This window comes from Larus michahellis, chromosome 19 (assembly GCF_964199755.1).
Source record: "Larus michahellis chromosome 19, bLarMic1.1, whole genome shotgun sequence".
NCBI lineage: Eukaryota > Metazoa > Chordata > Aves > Charadriiformes > Laridae > Larus > Larus michahellis.
Window position 1 is genome coordinate 3,295,626 of NC_133914.1, and position 17,434 is coordinate 3,313,059.

The 17,434-nt window shown below is 46.7% G+C and overlaps 2 protein-coding genes across 7 annotated transcripts; both read right to left on the reverse strand.

Annotated features, from left to right (window-relative positions):
- Positions 1 to 1,119: 1,119 nt before the first annotated feature.
- MYCBP (MYC binding protein) lies at positions 1,120 to 6,434 on the reverse strand. The gene is made up of 5 exons (XM_074563294.1): positions 6,349 to 6,434; positions 6,108 to 6,180; positions 4,380 to 4,428; positions 3,528 to 3,657; positions 1,120 to 1,218 (listed from the first exon to the last, which is right to left on the reverse strand). The coding sequence occupies exons 1-5, from the start codon at positions 6,361 to 6,363 to the stop codon at positions 1,174 to 1,176; spliced, it is 312 nt and encodes a 103-aa protein (XP_074419395.1). The 5' UTR covers positions 6,364 to 6,434; the 3' UTR covers positions 1,120 to 1,173.
- Positions 6,435 to 6,999: 565 nt separating this feature from the next.
- GJA9 (gap junction protein alpha 9) lies at positions 7,000 to 17,401 on the reverse strand. Of its 6 annotated transcripts, none has more exons than XM_074563291.1 (3): positions 17,287 to 17,393; positions 11,713 to 14,986; positions 7,000 to 10,409 (listed from the first exon to the last, which is right to left on the reverse strand). In XM_074563291.1, the coding sequence occupies exon 3, from the start codon at positions 10,386 to 10,388 to the stop codon at positions 8,826 to 8,828; it is 1,563 nt and encodes a 520-aa protein (XP_074419392.1). In that variant the 5' UTR covers positions 10,389 to 10,409; positions 11,713 to 14,986; positions 17,287 to 17,393; the 3' UTR covers positions 7,000 to 8,825. The 6 variants fall into 6 exon arrangements, with proteins under 6 accessions (XP_074419392.1, XP_074419391.1, XP_074419388.1 ...); XM_074563290.1 differs by having other exon boundaries at positions 7,000 to 10,903; XM_074563287.1 differs by having other exon boundaries at positions 7,000 to 11,130.
- Positions 17,402 to 17,434: the final 33 nt, after the last annotated feature.

A 17,434-nucleotide genomic window follows, 5' to 3' on the forward strand; every position in this document is an offset into this window, starting at 1 on the left:
ACGGCCCGCCCGGAGACAGAAAGACTCCAATGAGGAAGAAGAAGGGCCCAGACCACAAACCAGCATTGAAGCAGGTGGCGGGTGTGAGGCAGATGAAGAACACCTGAGGCTCGTAAGGGCACCATCACCCGGGAGTTTCTTGGTTCCTCTCTGGGGGCAGCTGTCCTTGCTGCTCTACAACTCAAGTTATTTTTACTCTCCTTTGGATTATTGCCTTAGACACCCGTATGGGAAACTTAGGGTAAAGAAACATCTAACACAGAGGGTGGGGTGTTTTTTCTGTTTGGGGTTCTTTTCAGGTTTTTCCTTTGTTACTGTTTTAAGGATTTGACACAATATTTTCCCCTCATTTTGCTCCCTTCTGGTCTCCTTAGATCAATAATAGGTAGAGTAGTAAGTTAAGCAACCATTACATTCATTAGCCCTTCATATCAGTTTGTAAATTGCCTTTAGCAAAAGTTCTGACCCGGCCTACCACACCTGTAAGACAAGCTGCAAAACACTTCCTAAGAACAAAGTTGTTAAACTAATATCCAGTAGATCTAATACATAAGACAACTACTGCACTCTTTCCCCCTCCCCTTCCTTTATTTTTCCTGTCATCAGTTGCCTTTAAACTACCTAGTTTTATGACAGGAGACAAATGCAGCTCTTTATAATGTTGTGGTTTGTTTTTTTTTTTAAGGACAACTTTGCATTTCAGAAGAAATGTGAAGCCAATTCAGGGAAACAGGGGCTGTGGAACATAGAGGTGAAATTAGAAATGACAAGTCACACACACACACACTCCCCCCTTGGATTTTCTGCCCTGCCTAGATCTTCTTTTCCCCATTAGATGAATCAGAAGGCAAAACTCTCCACATTGTACTCTTACATGCGCCACTCCAATTACACAGGACATCCATTAAAAGTAAGAATTTTATATTCTGTTCAGAACTGTCCAGGCAGTATCTGTATCAACTCTCCAAGGTCCGGTTTCTGAAAAAGGATTAGAAACATGAACTGCATGGAAATAGGTACACCTCATGCAAATTAAAAAGTGTAAGTTCAGGAGGTACTGTATCTCCAACAACAAAAAACCCACACACAAAACACATACACCAAAACAAACAAAAAGACTGCAGTTCTCAGGAAGCCCTTTATTAAGTCAAGGCATTAAAGGAGAAACTACTGTTATTCACCATGCTTCTCGTCTTGAGGTGGTTCATACTGAGCCAGCTGTGGATTTAAAGAGAGGAATTCAGTTAGCTGCAACATTTCAGAGACACTTTTTACATTAAGAAGTGTAGGAAAACATGTGGTCTGGAAGCGTTCCATTCACTTTGTGCATTTTAATCCACCACTGGCTTTTATGCCAGTCCATTTTCAAGTCAGGCAACAAAGTAACCCTTCCCTCAAAACATCGGTTTGTCACCTTGTATAATCGTGCAGCTATAACAAGTTTTTAAATGCATTTTCAAGCACATAGGTCTTGCTCTTCATTTTCCCCTGTTTCTTGTTCTAGGTCTCATTAAGTACTTTTCATCTCAAACTGCAGCTGATAACGATCAGTGCCTTCTAAGCTTTGATGTCACTGAAATATGATTAACAACAGTACCCAAGCTTACATTTCCTGTAATCATTCTAGCTTTCGTTATGCTTTCTGGAGACCTTAGGCAACTATGCACTAAAGTTATTTCCAAGTAAATATATGAAGGTGTTTACTTGACCTCAGTTACATTAAAGATAAGCTCAAGCTTCAGAAACAGTTCAAGCATTAGGACCAAGTCTCTGAAATATGCCAGTCCACTTTCCTTAATTACGATTCTTCCCTTCTCCTGCAAATTGCAGAGTAGGTTAAAAATAAACAAAATACATAAAAAAAAAATTAAGATACCCACATGTTTCTCGTAGCAACACTAAATTACAGCAATCGCTATGCCACTAACATGAACCACTAAAATAGCATTTTGTCATTCTTGTAGATTTTACCACAAGAGACGGCCAGTACACAATCCCAAATCAGTTTTCTTTTTCACAAAGGACCTGACCATTGACTTCCTGCCCCTACTCCACCCAAATACCCGACATTCTGACCAGTAAATGTAAGGAAAAGAACAGTTCTTCACAGATGAATGCAACAGAAGAACACCACCTATGTGGACATGATTCAAGTTACCAATAAATGCACAATTAAAGGTATGTGATTTATACTAGAGGACCACTAAAAAAAAAAAAAAAGAAAAAAAACAGCAAAAAAACCTCAAAGCAAAACAGTGGTGTTCTCCCTGCATTCTGTCCCTCTGAACTTCTACAGTATACCAGAATGACGGGAAACAGGTAAAGTAAGAGTTACCATTTGAAGGCTGAAGAAGGTGAAAGCACAAAAAAAACCCCATGATTATGGAAAAGCTTACTCTCCTGGAACAAATTTTGACCTCTTTAAAAAGATTTCTTTAAACAAAGACCCAGGTTACTCCACTTTCATGTGTCTACTTACTATCAGTTGCATTTTTAAGTCGGCTACGCCGAGTGAACTGCTGGTCTATTGCTACTCCCCCTAAAATTCTGCTCTTTGCCATATTTCCTAGTAAGAAATAACAAATGTAGCTGTAAGGACTCGCAGCGGGTAACAGAGGAGGAGGAGGAGAACTACTAGGACAGCAAGAGGGCACTCCGGATGAGAAATACAAAAGGGTAGTGCCCAAGAATCCCTTCTCCCAGACCTAAGGGGTGGTAGTTGTCTCCCAATAAAAAACTGAGGGATCTTCACACATAACAGCCGCCGTTCTCTTCCAGCTAATGCACAGAAACCTGCAGCAGCACGTAAGCTACTAGTTATTAAAGTTCTCAAATGTTTCCTTCTTCAGTGTTTTTCGGTTTACGGTCAGTGCCCTCTGGTAAGGGGACGTTGTTCACATCTCGGAGCTGTTCCAGGCAGCCCACAGACCCGTTAAAGGGTGGCTCTGCCTTCGCCAGCGCTTCAGATCCGCCGTAGTTGCAGACAGAGGAATACCAGGGTCATTTTAGCTGAAAAGTGCAAGTTACTCTTCGATGTGGATACGAATGCCTCCACTGGTAACATTCTGCCACGTGCGAGTCTGTGCCAGGCCACACAAGCTAATGTATAATATTTCATCCTGCAGTTTGCCTTTTGAAAGCCTTTATAGTAGATACATCAGCTTTTTTTTTTTTTTCCAAAACTCATGTGGAAACATGAGCTACATAATATCAGACAACTTAAACACATCCAGGCAGGGCTGAATGAAGACATGGGATTAGCCTGGAGAACATACACTTTCACTAAATAAATAAAATCCCTAGTTTAGCAATACCGTTCTGTGTTATAGAATATCAGAAGTGTCCCATCCAAAAAAAAAAAAAAAATCTTTACTATGATGAATTCTACCAGCATTCCTCGGACGTGAGGCTAAACAACGCAACAACGTTTATCAGTTACTCTAACAGACAAAAGTTAGCCGTATTCTAAGTATTAAAGTATTCTTGAGTGATATGGAACTACTCAGGAACACTAAGTAGACCGTTACCTTGGTTTTCAGTTTTTTATTTTCTTCCAACACAGCTTCATATTTTTCTTTCATCTCTGCCACTTCCAAGCGAAGTGCCTCTATTTCTGGATTCTCAGGAGCTGAAGCTCCTAGATGATGCTTCAGAAAGCTGATATTTAGATGTTAAGTATTTCTTCAGTTAGATAACATAACCCCATTTTAGTTTTAAAACTTACGATGAAGTTAGTACTACAATACCCGTGACCAAAACTGCATTAAACCACTTACGGTAACTACAGTGCTTTTCACCCCACAGGATGAAGTTACAAAAATAAGAAAGCTTTTCAAGTTCAGTGGTATATTCCTTTAAAAAAAAAAAAAAGAAAAGAAAAAACAAAAACAAGAGATCAGTACACACAGGACAAAGTCTCATGTTTTACTACATCCTCCTATCAAACACAGAAGTTTTGAAGAGTTAAGAGGAATAACCAAAAAATAGAAGGAATAGCCAAAAAGGGACGCTGCTTAAAACCAGCGAGAAACAAAAGACATTTTTTCCCCCTCTTGTATTATTAAAAGGAAAAAAAATACAACCCAGAAGTGTGCAGCAGCCAGCTTCAGAAGCCACAGATACTGTAAGCACTCAAATCTAATGCTGCAGGTCTACGATATTGTGTAATGGCCTGTAACTTTGTAATTGCTGGCACACTGACACGTTCCCCTGCGTCCTGCCAGACTGTCTGTTGCCTTGTAACAACGCAATTATCGGCTGAAATGCCTCCATAAAAGCCGTGTTCTCAACGAGTCTCTCCAGTTCACCTACGAGTCAGAAGCAGGACAGCTGTTTCGTGTCAAGTCTCTACAAAGAATTCACAGAAGAGAAAAGGATACTCCAGTGCACTATTTGGTTTCTCTGGCTCTTCGTATAAGGCTACCAACACTGCAAATAGAAAATATTCAACAATTGCAGGAAGTTCATGCAACTCCAAGTTTTTAAAACACGTCCCACCAGTCTGAAGGCATACAAGTTGCATGCCACATTTACCGCACGTTTTTCTGTTTAACAAGATTTTCACCTGTATACTTCAACATAAAGAACAGGTTTGCTGTACAGGAGGGAACAGAGCATCCCACCCAGTAACAGCCAGGCAGAGGTTCTGTTGATCCCCCTAACCACAGTCTTTGTCTATTCTAGCACAGAACAGCCTGGACGGTTTTTAGACATTCCACACACAGCCCAAGTATTGGCTTTCATCAGCAAAATTTAAATTCTAACTATTTTGAGACTCTCCCTTCACGAACCATTACTTTCACTTAAGCTACACCTTTGAACCGCAGGACATCAACCCTTCCGTGACTTTCAGCATAAAAGCTCCATCAAACACCTACAGTTACAAAACTTAACGGCTACCGTCAGAGTAGGTGACACCGATAATCTTCATGGATGGGGGCTCTGGCAGCCAACAGAGTGCCAGGGAGGTCAGGCACAGGCAGCAGCACCCCAACAGCTTAAATAAAACTAGCCATGCACACACCAACTCCGTAGCTGGAGAACTCAGTCACACAAATACTCAGAAATTTCCCAAACATAACCACCACCACCCCACCTCCTCACAGGGCTCACATGTGGCTACAGAAGACATCTGCTTTCATAAATACTTAGATGCCCTTCTCCCAGTTTCAGATATCCAAACTGCACAGCCAAGTTGTGGTTTTGGCTTTGGTTTTAAGCCAAGCACCTAAGTTAAAAACAAAATTAGGATGCCACGCTGCTTGGAAGGCTTGTTTTGCCATCCCACAGGATGCTCAGTATTGCAATAGAAGGAAATCAAACGGGACCCGCGTGCCAGACCAAGAGTTTTAGCACGGCACCTATTTGCTTGGCATCCTACATCTGCTGCTCCCTCTTTAAACAGTGTATTTTTCCAGCAGGCATTTTCTCCCCAAACTATCGGGAGGCTCTCAAGGAGACTTTAGAAGGATTTAAAAGACGCTAAGCCGTACAGAAAGCCAAAGTATACATCAAGTTTAGCATCATCATTTTCCCCATTCACTCTCAGAAAACTCGGGGGTCCATTAGTTTTAGGGGAAGCGCCAAGCTCTACCCCAGAAAGAATCTTTTTGGAGCGTTTTTGAGAGCACGTTTGCTGTTGTTTTGTCTCAAGCGTTTACTTTCTCCGGAGAGCTCTGGCAGAATAACGGCCCCCGAGAAACCCAGCCGTTCCCGAGAGCAAGCACAGAGAAGGGTCCCCGGCCGAGCCCCCCCCAGGCCGAGTCCCCCCCGGCGCCGGGGCAGGGAACCGCCCCCGGCTCCTTCCGCGCCTCTTCCCCGCGCGGCTCCAACACCCGCCGCTCCCGTGCGCGCCGCCAGCGGCCGGTTACGGCTCCGCGCCCGGGGCCGCGCCAGCGGAGGTTGCCCGCCGCCCCGGCTCCCCCCCCGCCCCACCGGGCTCCGGGCGAGCTCCGCCGCGCAGACCGAGCGCCCGACCGGAGGGGCCGAGGGGCGGCCGCGCCACAGCCGGAACAGGGCGGCGGCCGCGCCCCGCGGGGAACGGCCCCCGCCCGCCGAAGCGCCCGAAAAGCCGCCGCCGGGCGGCGGGACGCGGGCCGGGGACTTACCCTTGGTGAGCGTGTCCAGCACCCCCGACTTCTCCAGGTACCGGCGGAACTGCTCCCGCTTGGAGTCCGCGGCCTGAGGGAGGACGCCCACACCGTCAGATCGGCGACGCGCACCCCCCCTCACCTACGGAGGCGGCCGGTGGGACCGGGCCGCCCGCCCTCTCCTCCGCGGGGGCGGCACGAAGGGCCGAGCACGGCGCCGGTCCGCGTCCCGCCCCGCCGCCGGCGCGCTCCCTCCTACCTTGCAATGCGCCATCAACCCCGCACCGCGCCTGCCCCGGCCCCGCGCCTGCGCCCTGCCCCGCGCGCCGCGCTTCGGCGGTTTCCGCGGCGACGGGCGAGCGGCCACGCCCCCCCCCCCCCCCCCCGCGAACCGCGCCCCCGGCCACGCCCCGCCGCGCGCCCCCCGCCCGGCCCGGGGAACCGGGGTCAGCCGCCGCCCCAGGGGCTCCCGCGGGGAAACCTCCGCGCCGAAGAGAAAGTGCCTTTCCCGAGCCCGCTCTGAGACGCGGGGGCGGTCACAGCCGTGTGGGTTTTGTGAAACGCCGGGGTATCTACGGGCCGGTAAAATCGGCTGGTTATGAAAATTCAACAAAAAAAAGAACGAACCGCAGAATCCCGCAGCGGCGACGTGAGGGTCTGTCCACGCTTTTTCTGCGCGCCCTCCTGCAATGTCTGCAATCCGCGCGGCATTTACACTTTCCCAGGCGCTGCGATGAAATAGAACGTTTGGCCCACGTCCACACGACAAAAGTTACTAAAACTCTTCTGTCAGCAGCAGAAAAACAAGTTCTTTTGTATCTTGTCTTGAACCAGCAGAAATGCAAATGTCATATCCCATATGTGACCATCGAAACGCTAATTTTCTGTTATTAACACAGTGGGAGCAGAGTGCATTAAATAATAGGCTTTTTATTATAGAGACGTTAAATGCAAAACACGCGTTAGCACAGTTACCGCCCCCAGAAACGTACACGTCGAGAAGTGCAAGAATTGGAGCCAGAGGAGCAGCATCAACTCAGATAAATCACGCTATCCATTTATATACATTCCTGGATATTACACAATGTCAAATTTTACAGCGTAAGCAGGATTACACGGGGCTGTGTTTACGTACACACACAGCGATACCAGCGGTGAGCAGAGCGGCTGCTGCAGAGAAGTCTACCGCGAATAGTTTTAGTAGCATTAGCGTGTATTTCTTACGTGGACAGGGACAAATTAATGCTGCTGCTGCAAGCAAAAGAGCCTTTTAGGTTTTCTGGCTCCTTTTTTTCCTAATACTGTACCGTCTTCAGCCAATCTGACACATGGCTGGCTTGTGAGCGCAATGATAACGCTCGTTAAGAGTTTAATGATGTCGTAACAACGTGACGCTACATCTCACAAATTATCTCTCCAGCACACGTAGAGTAAGGCAAGTCCTCCGGTAAAAAATACAGGAGTACGCACGAACGCACCCCAGACGTGAGCACCTCCCCGCACGTTTGCAGCCTGTCGGTGTTGTGCGACTCAAGTAAATGTATTTCGTTCGTAGAAGTCTTGATTACAAATGTAACGTAGAATTTTGTTCATCTTTCTCTCCTTTATTATTTCAAGGTGTTTCCTGGAACTTGCCTTACACTATATGGACGGGAGCATCACGCGGATGAATGTCCTTTATTTGTTTTATTACCCCCATAAAAAGCACAAATGGAAACGCTCCTTCTAAAGTTTGTCAGGATTCAGGGGATAGATGGACCCCAGGGCATCCAGAAAAGGGGCAGTTTTACAGTTTGATAAACCTTTTATATGTTTTCTTGACGTCGTAACTGAAAGTAGGAAGGTGCCATCATTTTGTCTTTTTTTTTTTTAGCATAGTAAGCCGCCTAGTTTGTGAAATCCAAAATTTCTGATTAAAAATTTTCAGTAACTTGTATTCTGATTAAAAAAAAAAAGAATAATAATTGGTAGTTACTAACGTTATGCAAAATCTCAAAATTAAAGCTCACGACTCATTTGTAATTCGCGTTGCTTTTAAAATGCAATAGTGTATTTAACAGTGACAGTGTACGGTGAGAGATTCGCTCTGATTTCTCTCGGAGGAAGTCGGTGGTGATACACTGAAGAAAAAGCGTAGGGTAGAGTCAGGGAATGAGCGATACATGTATCAAAGGTTTTGTTCTTTTTGTATTTAACGCAGTTCAAAGAGCGGAGCACCTTTGCCATTCTGCTTTGAGCAGCTGCCAAATGTCCGCTTGAATCCTCAGAGAGATTAAGCAGAAATGTATTTACCAATAATTAATTTCTCCTGAGAGCGCCCATCCCATATTTAGCCTAATTTCATTTACCGGCCTTTGTAACATATATATTTAGACTGTAAATTTTGTCTTCTACTTTTATTGAGTTTAAACAGTATCAGCTGAGATTTTATGCCTGATTTTTCCTGATGTGTGGATTTATACGATGTACGTTTTCCTTTTTAGGGGTAGTGCAGAAGTTTATACGCTGAGGTCTAAGCCAGCCTTTCCTCGACTCTTTAGAAGTCACTTCGCTGATATGCCGAGGGCTGCACAACTCTTCTATCTACGAGAAGCAGCTGGTTCAGGTTGAACGATTTGGCTACTCTTATACAGAGGCCTTGCCTGTGTCGCCGTGTTCATGAACTACCCCAGCACTGACGCGGGTGCACATTAATTACCCCGGCACTGACGAGCGCCGTTCGCGGGCTAACTCGGGCTATATCTGCAGGTCAGTGGGGGCACGCCTGCTGCTGGCATCACTGGCCAGCGACAGCCGCCGGGAGAGTGAGAAAGGCGTAGGACTGTCGCAGTTTCTGCTGTGTTTAGATTCCGAGCTCACCTCCCCGGCAGAATCCGGAGTCTCTGGCCGGCTAGAATTTTTCACATCGGTGTTGTAAGGAGGCTGGGCTTTGTTTGCACTGAAACCGCTTTGTCTTCTCTTGCTGTTCTTTGGGAGAGAATTCGTTGAAGATCCTGCGCTCTCCACCACGGCCGAGCAGTTCCAAGACGAACCGATTCCATGTTGTCTTCTGAAACCGGCAACGGGAAAAGTTGTATCGGGCTGCAGCGATGCTTGAGACGGCATTTCAGCAGAGCTTCTCAAGCACGTGCTCGAAGCCATATCTGCATTCTGGGTACCAACAAGGAAATGTTTCTTTTCACCTTCTTTCTGAGCATCACGCACTTCGGTCCCAAGGCTGCCAAACGAGCCCTCGTTATTATTTGTGCTGGTATTTCGAGTCTGATTGTCTAAAGCATTTGCAGCCGGCCTCTTCTTCGGTGATTTAATTTCCTGATTGTGATGGGTGTAATTATTGCTGCTTTCTGTACAGTTATTTTGCACAGACTGAAACGTGGGAGGAGGATTTAGAACCGGATAGCCAGCGGCGTCAGTTTGCTTTTCCATTAAAAAGGTATAACTGCTAAGTGCAGAAGGAACAGTTTTTTGCGGGGTGGTGGATATTCCCAAAGAAGAATGCGGGATCACAGAGTATTTCTTCGATTTGTTTACATAGAAATTGGCAGGCTCGTCCTTGGTTTTATTCTGCCCGCAGAGTCCCATTTTAATTTTTCGGAATCCTAGGTGGATAATTTCTAGGATATTTAAAAGCAACGATACAGTCGCTATTGATTGCATGAATAACATGAACACTGTCTTTTCTGTGGGTCTAGATACAAAGCAGTCAACGGTGTTTGGACACGGATCTCTCCGACATTTATAAAGGGGATCCAGATGAAAGCCATAAAGAAGATATTGCCCAATCATAAAACCGACTTCCACTGCGGACCTTGTGAAAATATGTATCACGTAGGTGCAGAGCAAAGAGCCTCTCAGGGGCGCTTTGTTGAGCTTTCGTTGATCCAGCTGCCGGAGTTCTCTCTCCAGCCTTTTCCGATTTTCAGTCATTTCTAATTCAGTGCTTTCGAGTTCCACTCTCACCTGAGCTTTCTTTTTTTGCCTCTCTTTTTCCAAGGCTCTTAGTCTGTACAGGGCATGACCCATGTACACCAAGGAAGGGGAAGACACAAATATAACTTGCAAGACCCAGTATCTTATGAGAGAGATGGGAAAGGCCTCGTCGTAGCACACGTTTCTGCAACCCGGCTGCTCGGTATTGCATATAAATTCTGATTGTTCATCGTTCCAAACATCCTCAGTTGCCACTCCGAGGACAAGCATTCGAAATATGAAGAGGATCGTTAACCAAATCTTTCCAATAATAGTGGAATGAATGTGGACCTCCTCTAAAATGCCTCCAAGGAAGTTCCAGTCTCCCATGGTTATTCTGCCATCCTAACACTACAACATATGAGAGGAAAAAGTATCAAACACTGTAAAAGCTGCAGTCCTTAACGCGTTATGACAAAAATGACAGTGGGAAAACCCATCGTATCTCACTTTGTAACCATGGCAACGTGACACACTGCTCATCGATAATCTACATATTATTCTCTCTCATCTACAAGATGAAGTGCATCATCCGCCTGTGTCTTATCAGTAGAAGACATCCCGATAAGCGCAGGGCTATGAGGTATTAAGCACCCTCCGTCTGCATCAAATCGGTGGAAACTAAGATGCCTGATTTGTAGTAAGATCTTAAGAGCATTGCGCGATCCGTTTGACCCATCATCCGACAGCAGCGTGAGAGCAGTACGTTTACATTTAGGACGCTCATGAAGGTAGAGGAATATTTCCCAGTCCCCCTTTTTGGATGTTCTGAGCCCCACGTCGCAGCTGAAGTTACGGTAATGTCCAATTACTGTTTCGCAGTGAAAGTCGGTTATGCAAAGGAACTTGAGAGGGAATAAAACATCTTGCTAAAATTGCATTGTGAATTAAAGGGAAAATGGTTAAGTGTATAATTTTGGGCAGACAATTGCTTTTTGTTTGCAGATGTCAACAATAAACAAATAAATAGAATCACCATAATCAGTCCACTTCCCTCTCATCAACGATACCTGCATTTGAAATACAGGACAGAGTGCCGAGGTGCCACACGTTGCTATCTTTGGCCTCGATTCTGTGAAAAATAAATGATTTATGCAAAAATTCTCTACTGGTATTTTCCTAAATGAATACCATCTGAGTACAGATAAACTGGCAATATATGCGTGCTATCGCACATCCCGCCTTTCTTTCCTATGTTTGTTTCTTTCTCTGTTACAGGATACTACATTGTGGACAAGATTTTAAATTCATTTTCTGTGTTTATGTTATTCTATACACTAACAAAAATATTTTTCTTTTTTATGTGCAGGGATAACCAGTAGATCTTTTCTTTTTACGTACAGTACAATTCAATAGAATGCAGTTATACTAAAAACAAAATAATCTGATTTTTTTTTAGGATAAAGGTGGTTTAACACAGTGTTTTCTGTTCAATTGGGATTAATTTTCACCCTGTAGAACAGGAGGGTTAAGAAATCAAATGGAAGTTGCAGTCTTAGGGCCGCGATACCGATGCCTAGAGAGGAACCTTTACGCCAGGGCAGCCTACTACACATGAAAATACTTTTGCAAATTGCTACACAAATAGGCAAGGCCGATATTTTTTAAAGACAAACAAATTAAAAATAAACGGCAAATTCAAAATAGAACGTACCTTTCTTTACAAAAATGTGCAAAATTAAAGAACTGCGGTGTCCGATTCAAAAGTTACACCTCCTGCCATCTTCCATCCGTGGGAGCAAGTTTCACGTTGTAAGCAGTTTATTTTGCTATGGGAGCAAGTGATAGAGTGCAAGCTTTGCCCACTGAATTTATATTTGCTAGGGATGGAGGGAGGAGAAAATCAATCTGTGGTTCAGTCTGCTGCCGCTCCAAGCATAATTTAACTATGACCGGTGAAAAACCTCATTAAACAAGGCTAGAAACGGAAAATCCGCAGCTCTAACTGCCTTCAGATTATCCTCCCTTTCACCTCGCCAAGTTTTCACCCTTCCAAGTTTTAAGAACGATCTCAGCCTCAGAAAAACAAAATAAAAGAAAACTTTTGGACTGTATTTTAGTTTACACATCTCAATAGCAGCAAACACTGGACTTGCCTATGCCAAAGCCAAGAAGGTAAATCTTCCCAAATACCATCATTGTGGATTTCTGCAGACATTCCGTTCTCCTGGAATGGCTTAGCACCACTCTCCTCGTGTAAAAACCCAACGGTAGTGCTTTTGGCCCCGCTAAACTCACTCCCTCTTCAGAGACAGTATCTGTCCTTACATTCTACAATTCTGCACCTCTCCTTTATTCTCCTTATCCCACCTTACTTGTCATACCGACTTCTTTAAAACACCTCTGAACGTGGCAAATGATTTACACCGTTTTCCCCAGCCATATAATTCAGTGTTTCTTTTTAGGAGCAAGTCATTATCATTCCAGTCTAAGTGTTGGACATCCTAAAGATGTCAGTCATTCTTCTTAAGAGAGCTTAAAATCTACATGAGTTTTTTTTGAGCCTATTGGATTGCCACAGTGTATTTTGCAGACCAACGGTAGACTGGGGAACACCATTTCAAACACTCTAAACTTTAGGAAATGCCTGCCAAAAATGCTGGGGAGAAGGGAGGGAAAGAGACCTTGTTTCAGAAAAGGAAAGACGGGGAAAGAAATATGCTTGTTTTGTGTACAAAGACTGTCCTGGAGCCAGCGTCAGCGGTGCGATGGCCAAGGCTACGGCCTTGTTAGGCCTGGCCTAACTCCACCACTAGAATCACCAGGAGGTAAGAAGTAGATCTAATACTATAATGCTCTTTTAGATGATTCTCCTCAGCGCCCTGCAAAAATGTGTCACTGATCTAAGTGTCAGGATAATACAGGGTAGGATAAATAAACTTCCTCTACTGAGAACTCTAAAAAGCTAATCATTATATTTTAATTTTGGTGCTGGGGATCAGTCAATAGGTCATGTCCGATTTCATGGTTAAACGACACTTGCCTGGAAGTATTCGATCATTTTGGCAAGCTATCAGACTACAGTCAGCCATTTCTATTAAGTACTTGAAGCAGGCTTCTAAACATACATCTCTTCTAGCAAGTACTTAAAGTAGGTTTCTAAACATTTTTCTGCTACTGGTGAAAAAAATTCTAAGTCCTTCAAAGTGGTCCACGGACCCTCCCAGCCCACCTCCTGCAAAGATGCTGAAGCTTTGTTTGAAAAGCCTGAGTGTTTGGTGAGACTAAACTACAGCGGCTGGGAATCTACTTGTTCCGTAAAAATAAATGTTAAGACAAACATTTAACAATCTGAACATAATATTTCTGGGGCGCATTATCTCCTTTAAAATAGTATTTCAGTCAAATGACAACAAGTTGTGAGGGAAAATGAATTCAAGCGCCAACGGCAATTTTATAACACCAATGCTGCTCTTCACCTTAGTCCAGACATTTTGCAGATGTGACTATTTACACAAACGTCACACCAACATTAGGTGTTTAGTAACAAAATACTTTGTCATCTAAGGAGAGAAAACTTGTTTTTCTTACAGCTCTAGAAGCTACCTCACTGGCTTTTCACTGATGGGGGGTTTGCTGCAAAACATCCCCCAAACTTTAACGACTATATGATGTTTTCTGAGCTCAGGGTCAAATGCCACAGAAATCATTCAGTTGTGGAAATATTCTCGGAAGATCAAGACCTTTTCACTCCTACTCATCAATAACGTGCACTTTATGTGTACAATTGATTTTTATTTTCTACAGTATTTGACCGACCCACAAGGCCGGCTGGCTAACTGGAGGCACAAACATCAGTGATGTGTCCTACAGGCTTTCCGGGTAACAGGGACTCACTCCCACAGTTTTCTTTCAGTAGTGAAGTTAGGATCACAAATGATAAACGGCAATAATGAGAAATACAGACGACTGTACTACTCAATATTGTCTTTGGGACCGCCAAATCCAGTGGTACTGTGTTTGAAGGCAGAAAGAAGAGGCCGATTGGTTGTAACAGTTGTCACTGGCTCTGGACGTTTGCCCGTGGAGCTGCGAGGACTAAAAATATCAAGTTACTGTCCCTAATGCAGGTTAACTGGTTCTTGTGGGGCTGCAGGTAGAGTGGGTGGAAGTGCACTTTAGTTCAATGATTGGGATTGATTCACACCTATGGTCACGTTAGTGAGGCGGCTAAAACCAACTTCTAAAAAGCAACTGTAACGTGTGCTGGTGTCCGTCGGCATGTTCTGTTGAGATTTGTGAGGGGCAAAACATTTCGAGCTGTGAGCAAACATTCCACGGCACCTCTTTATCAGTCTCCTGCTCGTATGTGTGTGGTTGGTTTTTGTTTAAAACGGAGGGTTCGGAGTTTGCCATTTACATTTTGTTTTGTTCAGAGGTTGCTGTTGAGGGTTTCTCACGAAGGTGCTCACGGTTCACTACTTTATTCTGTGGGCCTCGGTATTTATCAGTCAGCGTTTCCCGTTCAGTCATTTACCGATCATGGCGCAGGATTTAAAATCTAACCTTATACAAAATACGGCTGTTTTGAGTTCAAGCTGCTCCAAAAGTTCCTCTGTGCTTGTTCTGGGCGTGCATTTTGTAGCGCTTTACTTGCTTTACTTTACTTGATTTCCTTGTGTTGTCTGCGGTGCCGTCTGCCATCCCTGGGGACGGGCGCTTGGCGATGACCCCTGTGCGCTGTGTCTGCTCTGGGGAGGGCGGGCGGCCACCCCCGGCCTGGGCGGCCATCCAGTCGCAGGTAACACTTTTTACCTTTTCACCTCCGAGAGCCTCATGCCCGTACTTCAGCAGCCATCCAGCGGAAATCGTTAGGAATTACACTTTTTACCTTCTCTCCTCCGGGAGCCAACAGCTGGATCGCAGCTCTGGGGATGCCTGGTGCCGGTGCTTGCTTTCCCCCGCATCATCTGCTGTTTATCTTCAGCCTGGGGAAGGATCGGGGAGGGGGGAGAAAACTCAATAAACCTGTTTGCAGTGGAAAGGAAAAACTTGTTTTGGATATCGTCATTGCTTAGAGTACTTCTGCAGCAGAAAGAAGCCCTGCATCCAGAGCAGCCACAGCACTGCGGCATGCAGAGGCTCAGCTTGATCCCCCAGAGCAGGGCTCAAAGGGGATGGTTTTGCTCCCAGTCGCCCGTCTGGTGCAGGGGAGGAAAGCACTAGGTAGGAAAGGCCAATTTCCAGCCTCACACCCTGAGGAACTACTGACGGAAGAAGCTATTTGTTAATAAATGTCTCATTGGAACAGTCTCACACGTTGCGTTTTGAAGAGCATCAGTGGTGTCTGCTATAGCATCTGAACTTGATCCTGAACGCCTGCTGAGCTGGAGAGGGTGGCACTGTGAGTTTGCAGATCCTGTAAGTTTGTAGTAACCACTAACATTTATTAGCTCTAATGTGTGTTTGCACTCGATGAGGTGTGCAGGGCACACCGACTCCTGTAGGAAGCATTTCTTCCTTCCCTGGGGAATTTATCATGTTACCAGTCCAGATGGTGCTAAGTCAATGTTGCCCACCGTGGCTGCACCCCAACACGCAGCCTTGCCTCCCTCCCCACCACAGAAGAGCAGCCCCTTCCTTTCCTTGGAGCCACTTAGAGAGGGCGGCGATTTGCCTGTTTTGGGAGTGATGCGGATGTGCATGCACAAGGGTCATTTTGGAGCCTGGGGCAGGTCACAGGCGATGTACAGGCTCCGACTGGCAGCAGGACAGGCTGGCTATGCTCTTTGCCTGGCTGGTGGCACCCTGGTGCGATAAGGGAACTTGGGTTTGATATTTGTCTGTCAGAGGAAATATGAATCGGTGCTCCTAAATACGGCACAATGCTCACTGGAGTGAAATACAATGTTAATTTAACAAGGAGACAGATTTGGGGTCAAAACCTTATATTTCCTTCCCGCATAAGGAATGCTTTTTTCTGTACGTGTCCTCATTGTCCCTTCTACCACCTGTCTCATTTCCAACAGGACTGGTGCTTCGCTTGGAAACAAGCTCTTATCCCAAGGAGAGATTTGGGGGAGACCTGTCCAGCCAGCTGGCCAAGTAAAACAAGAGACTGCAAAGGCACTTTGGGAGGAGCTTTCTAGTCTTGCTGTGGTCGACGTGGGCATGTGGCTGGTGCAGGTGGCTGTAGAAGGGAGAAGCTCCTCAGTGAGCAGCTGGCCAGGCACAGCCCATGTGCTGCTCAGCACTCCCCTTGGATGTCCCTGTCTGAGGGGTGGGGGCCGAGAAGGAGAAGGCGTTCGTATTTTATGTTTTAGGCAGAGAAAAACAAACCTTAGCTTGTTTTTATTGCCTACAACCCTGTATTTCCCCTCCATCCTAGCAGACTGCTCCCACCCCTCTTGCAACCAGAGACAACAGACTCATTTCTGTCTCGGGAGGCAGTGAACGGGGTGATGCAGCAGGGTCCACCGCGCTGCCGCCTGCCCGGGGTCGGGGTGCAGATGGCAGAGGGACACGGTATGGCGCACAGTCTGGGACTGCATCGGCAGCCGTGCCTCCCGCCCCCTTGGTCCAAAAAAATCCCCACTTGGGGCTCCCTGGAAAGCTAAATCCACTTGGATTTGTGCAGCTGGAAAGGAGAAAAAAAAAAAACCATTTTCATGCAGGAAAGCGCAAGTCGCCAATTTTTATGTTGTGGATAAGGCGCTGCCACCACCGCCTCCCTCCCTGGTCCCCGGCGGACTCGCTGCTGTCACCCCCCCCCCCGGCCCTGGTGCCCCGCGCGGAGCGATGCAGCGTCCCTGGGGGTCATTCTGGAGGAAAAACCCTGTTCCGCAGGTTTTTGGCGCGGAGGCGCTGGCTGTCGCTGCCCGGGCTGCGAGGGCGGACAGGGCAGAGAGATGGGAGCCCAACACCCCAGGAAGTGGTTCCGGTCCTCGGCTGGACTAAAGCGGGCTGAGAGCGGTCGCTGCTCATCGCACTAATGAGCGCCGAGAGCGGGATAACAAGCGGGTGCTGCCGCCCGGAGCCGCGCGTGCGCCGTGGCCCCGCCTCCTGCCCGCCCCGGCCCCGCCCCCCGGCGGCGCCGTGCATCGGTCCCACAGCCCGTGCGCATGCGCGGTTCGCAGCCATGGCCGGCGCCGGGCCCCACAGAGCGGCGGCCGGAGGGCGATCCGGGACCGACGGGGCTCGGGCGAGCTCCCCGCCAACCGGAGCGGGTTCTGTGCCACCCGTCCGGCCCCGAGAGAGCGACCATCGGCGCCCCGGTACCGGCTCTTACCGCGCTCCCACGCCCCCGTCTGTCCTCCGAGCAGCAATCTCTGTAGCGCGGACCTCCAGGACACCGGAAGTACCCCCTCAGTCCTGCGGAGTGCGTCTCTATGTCACTTTAGTCCTCCAGGACGCCAGAAGTGGCCCCTCAGTCCTCC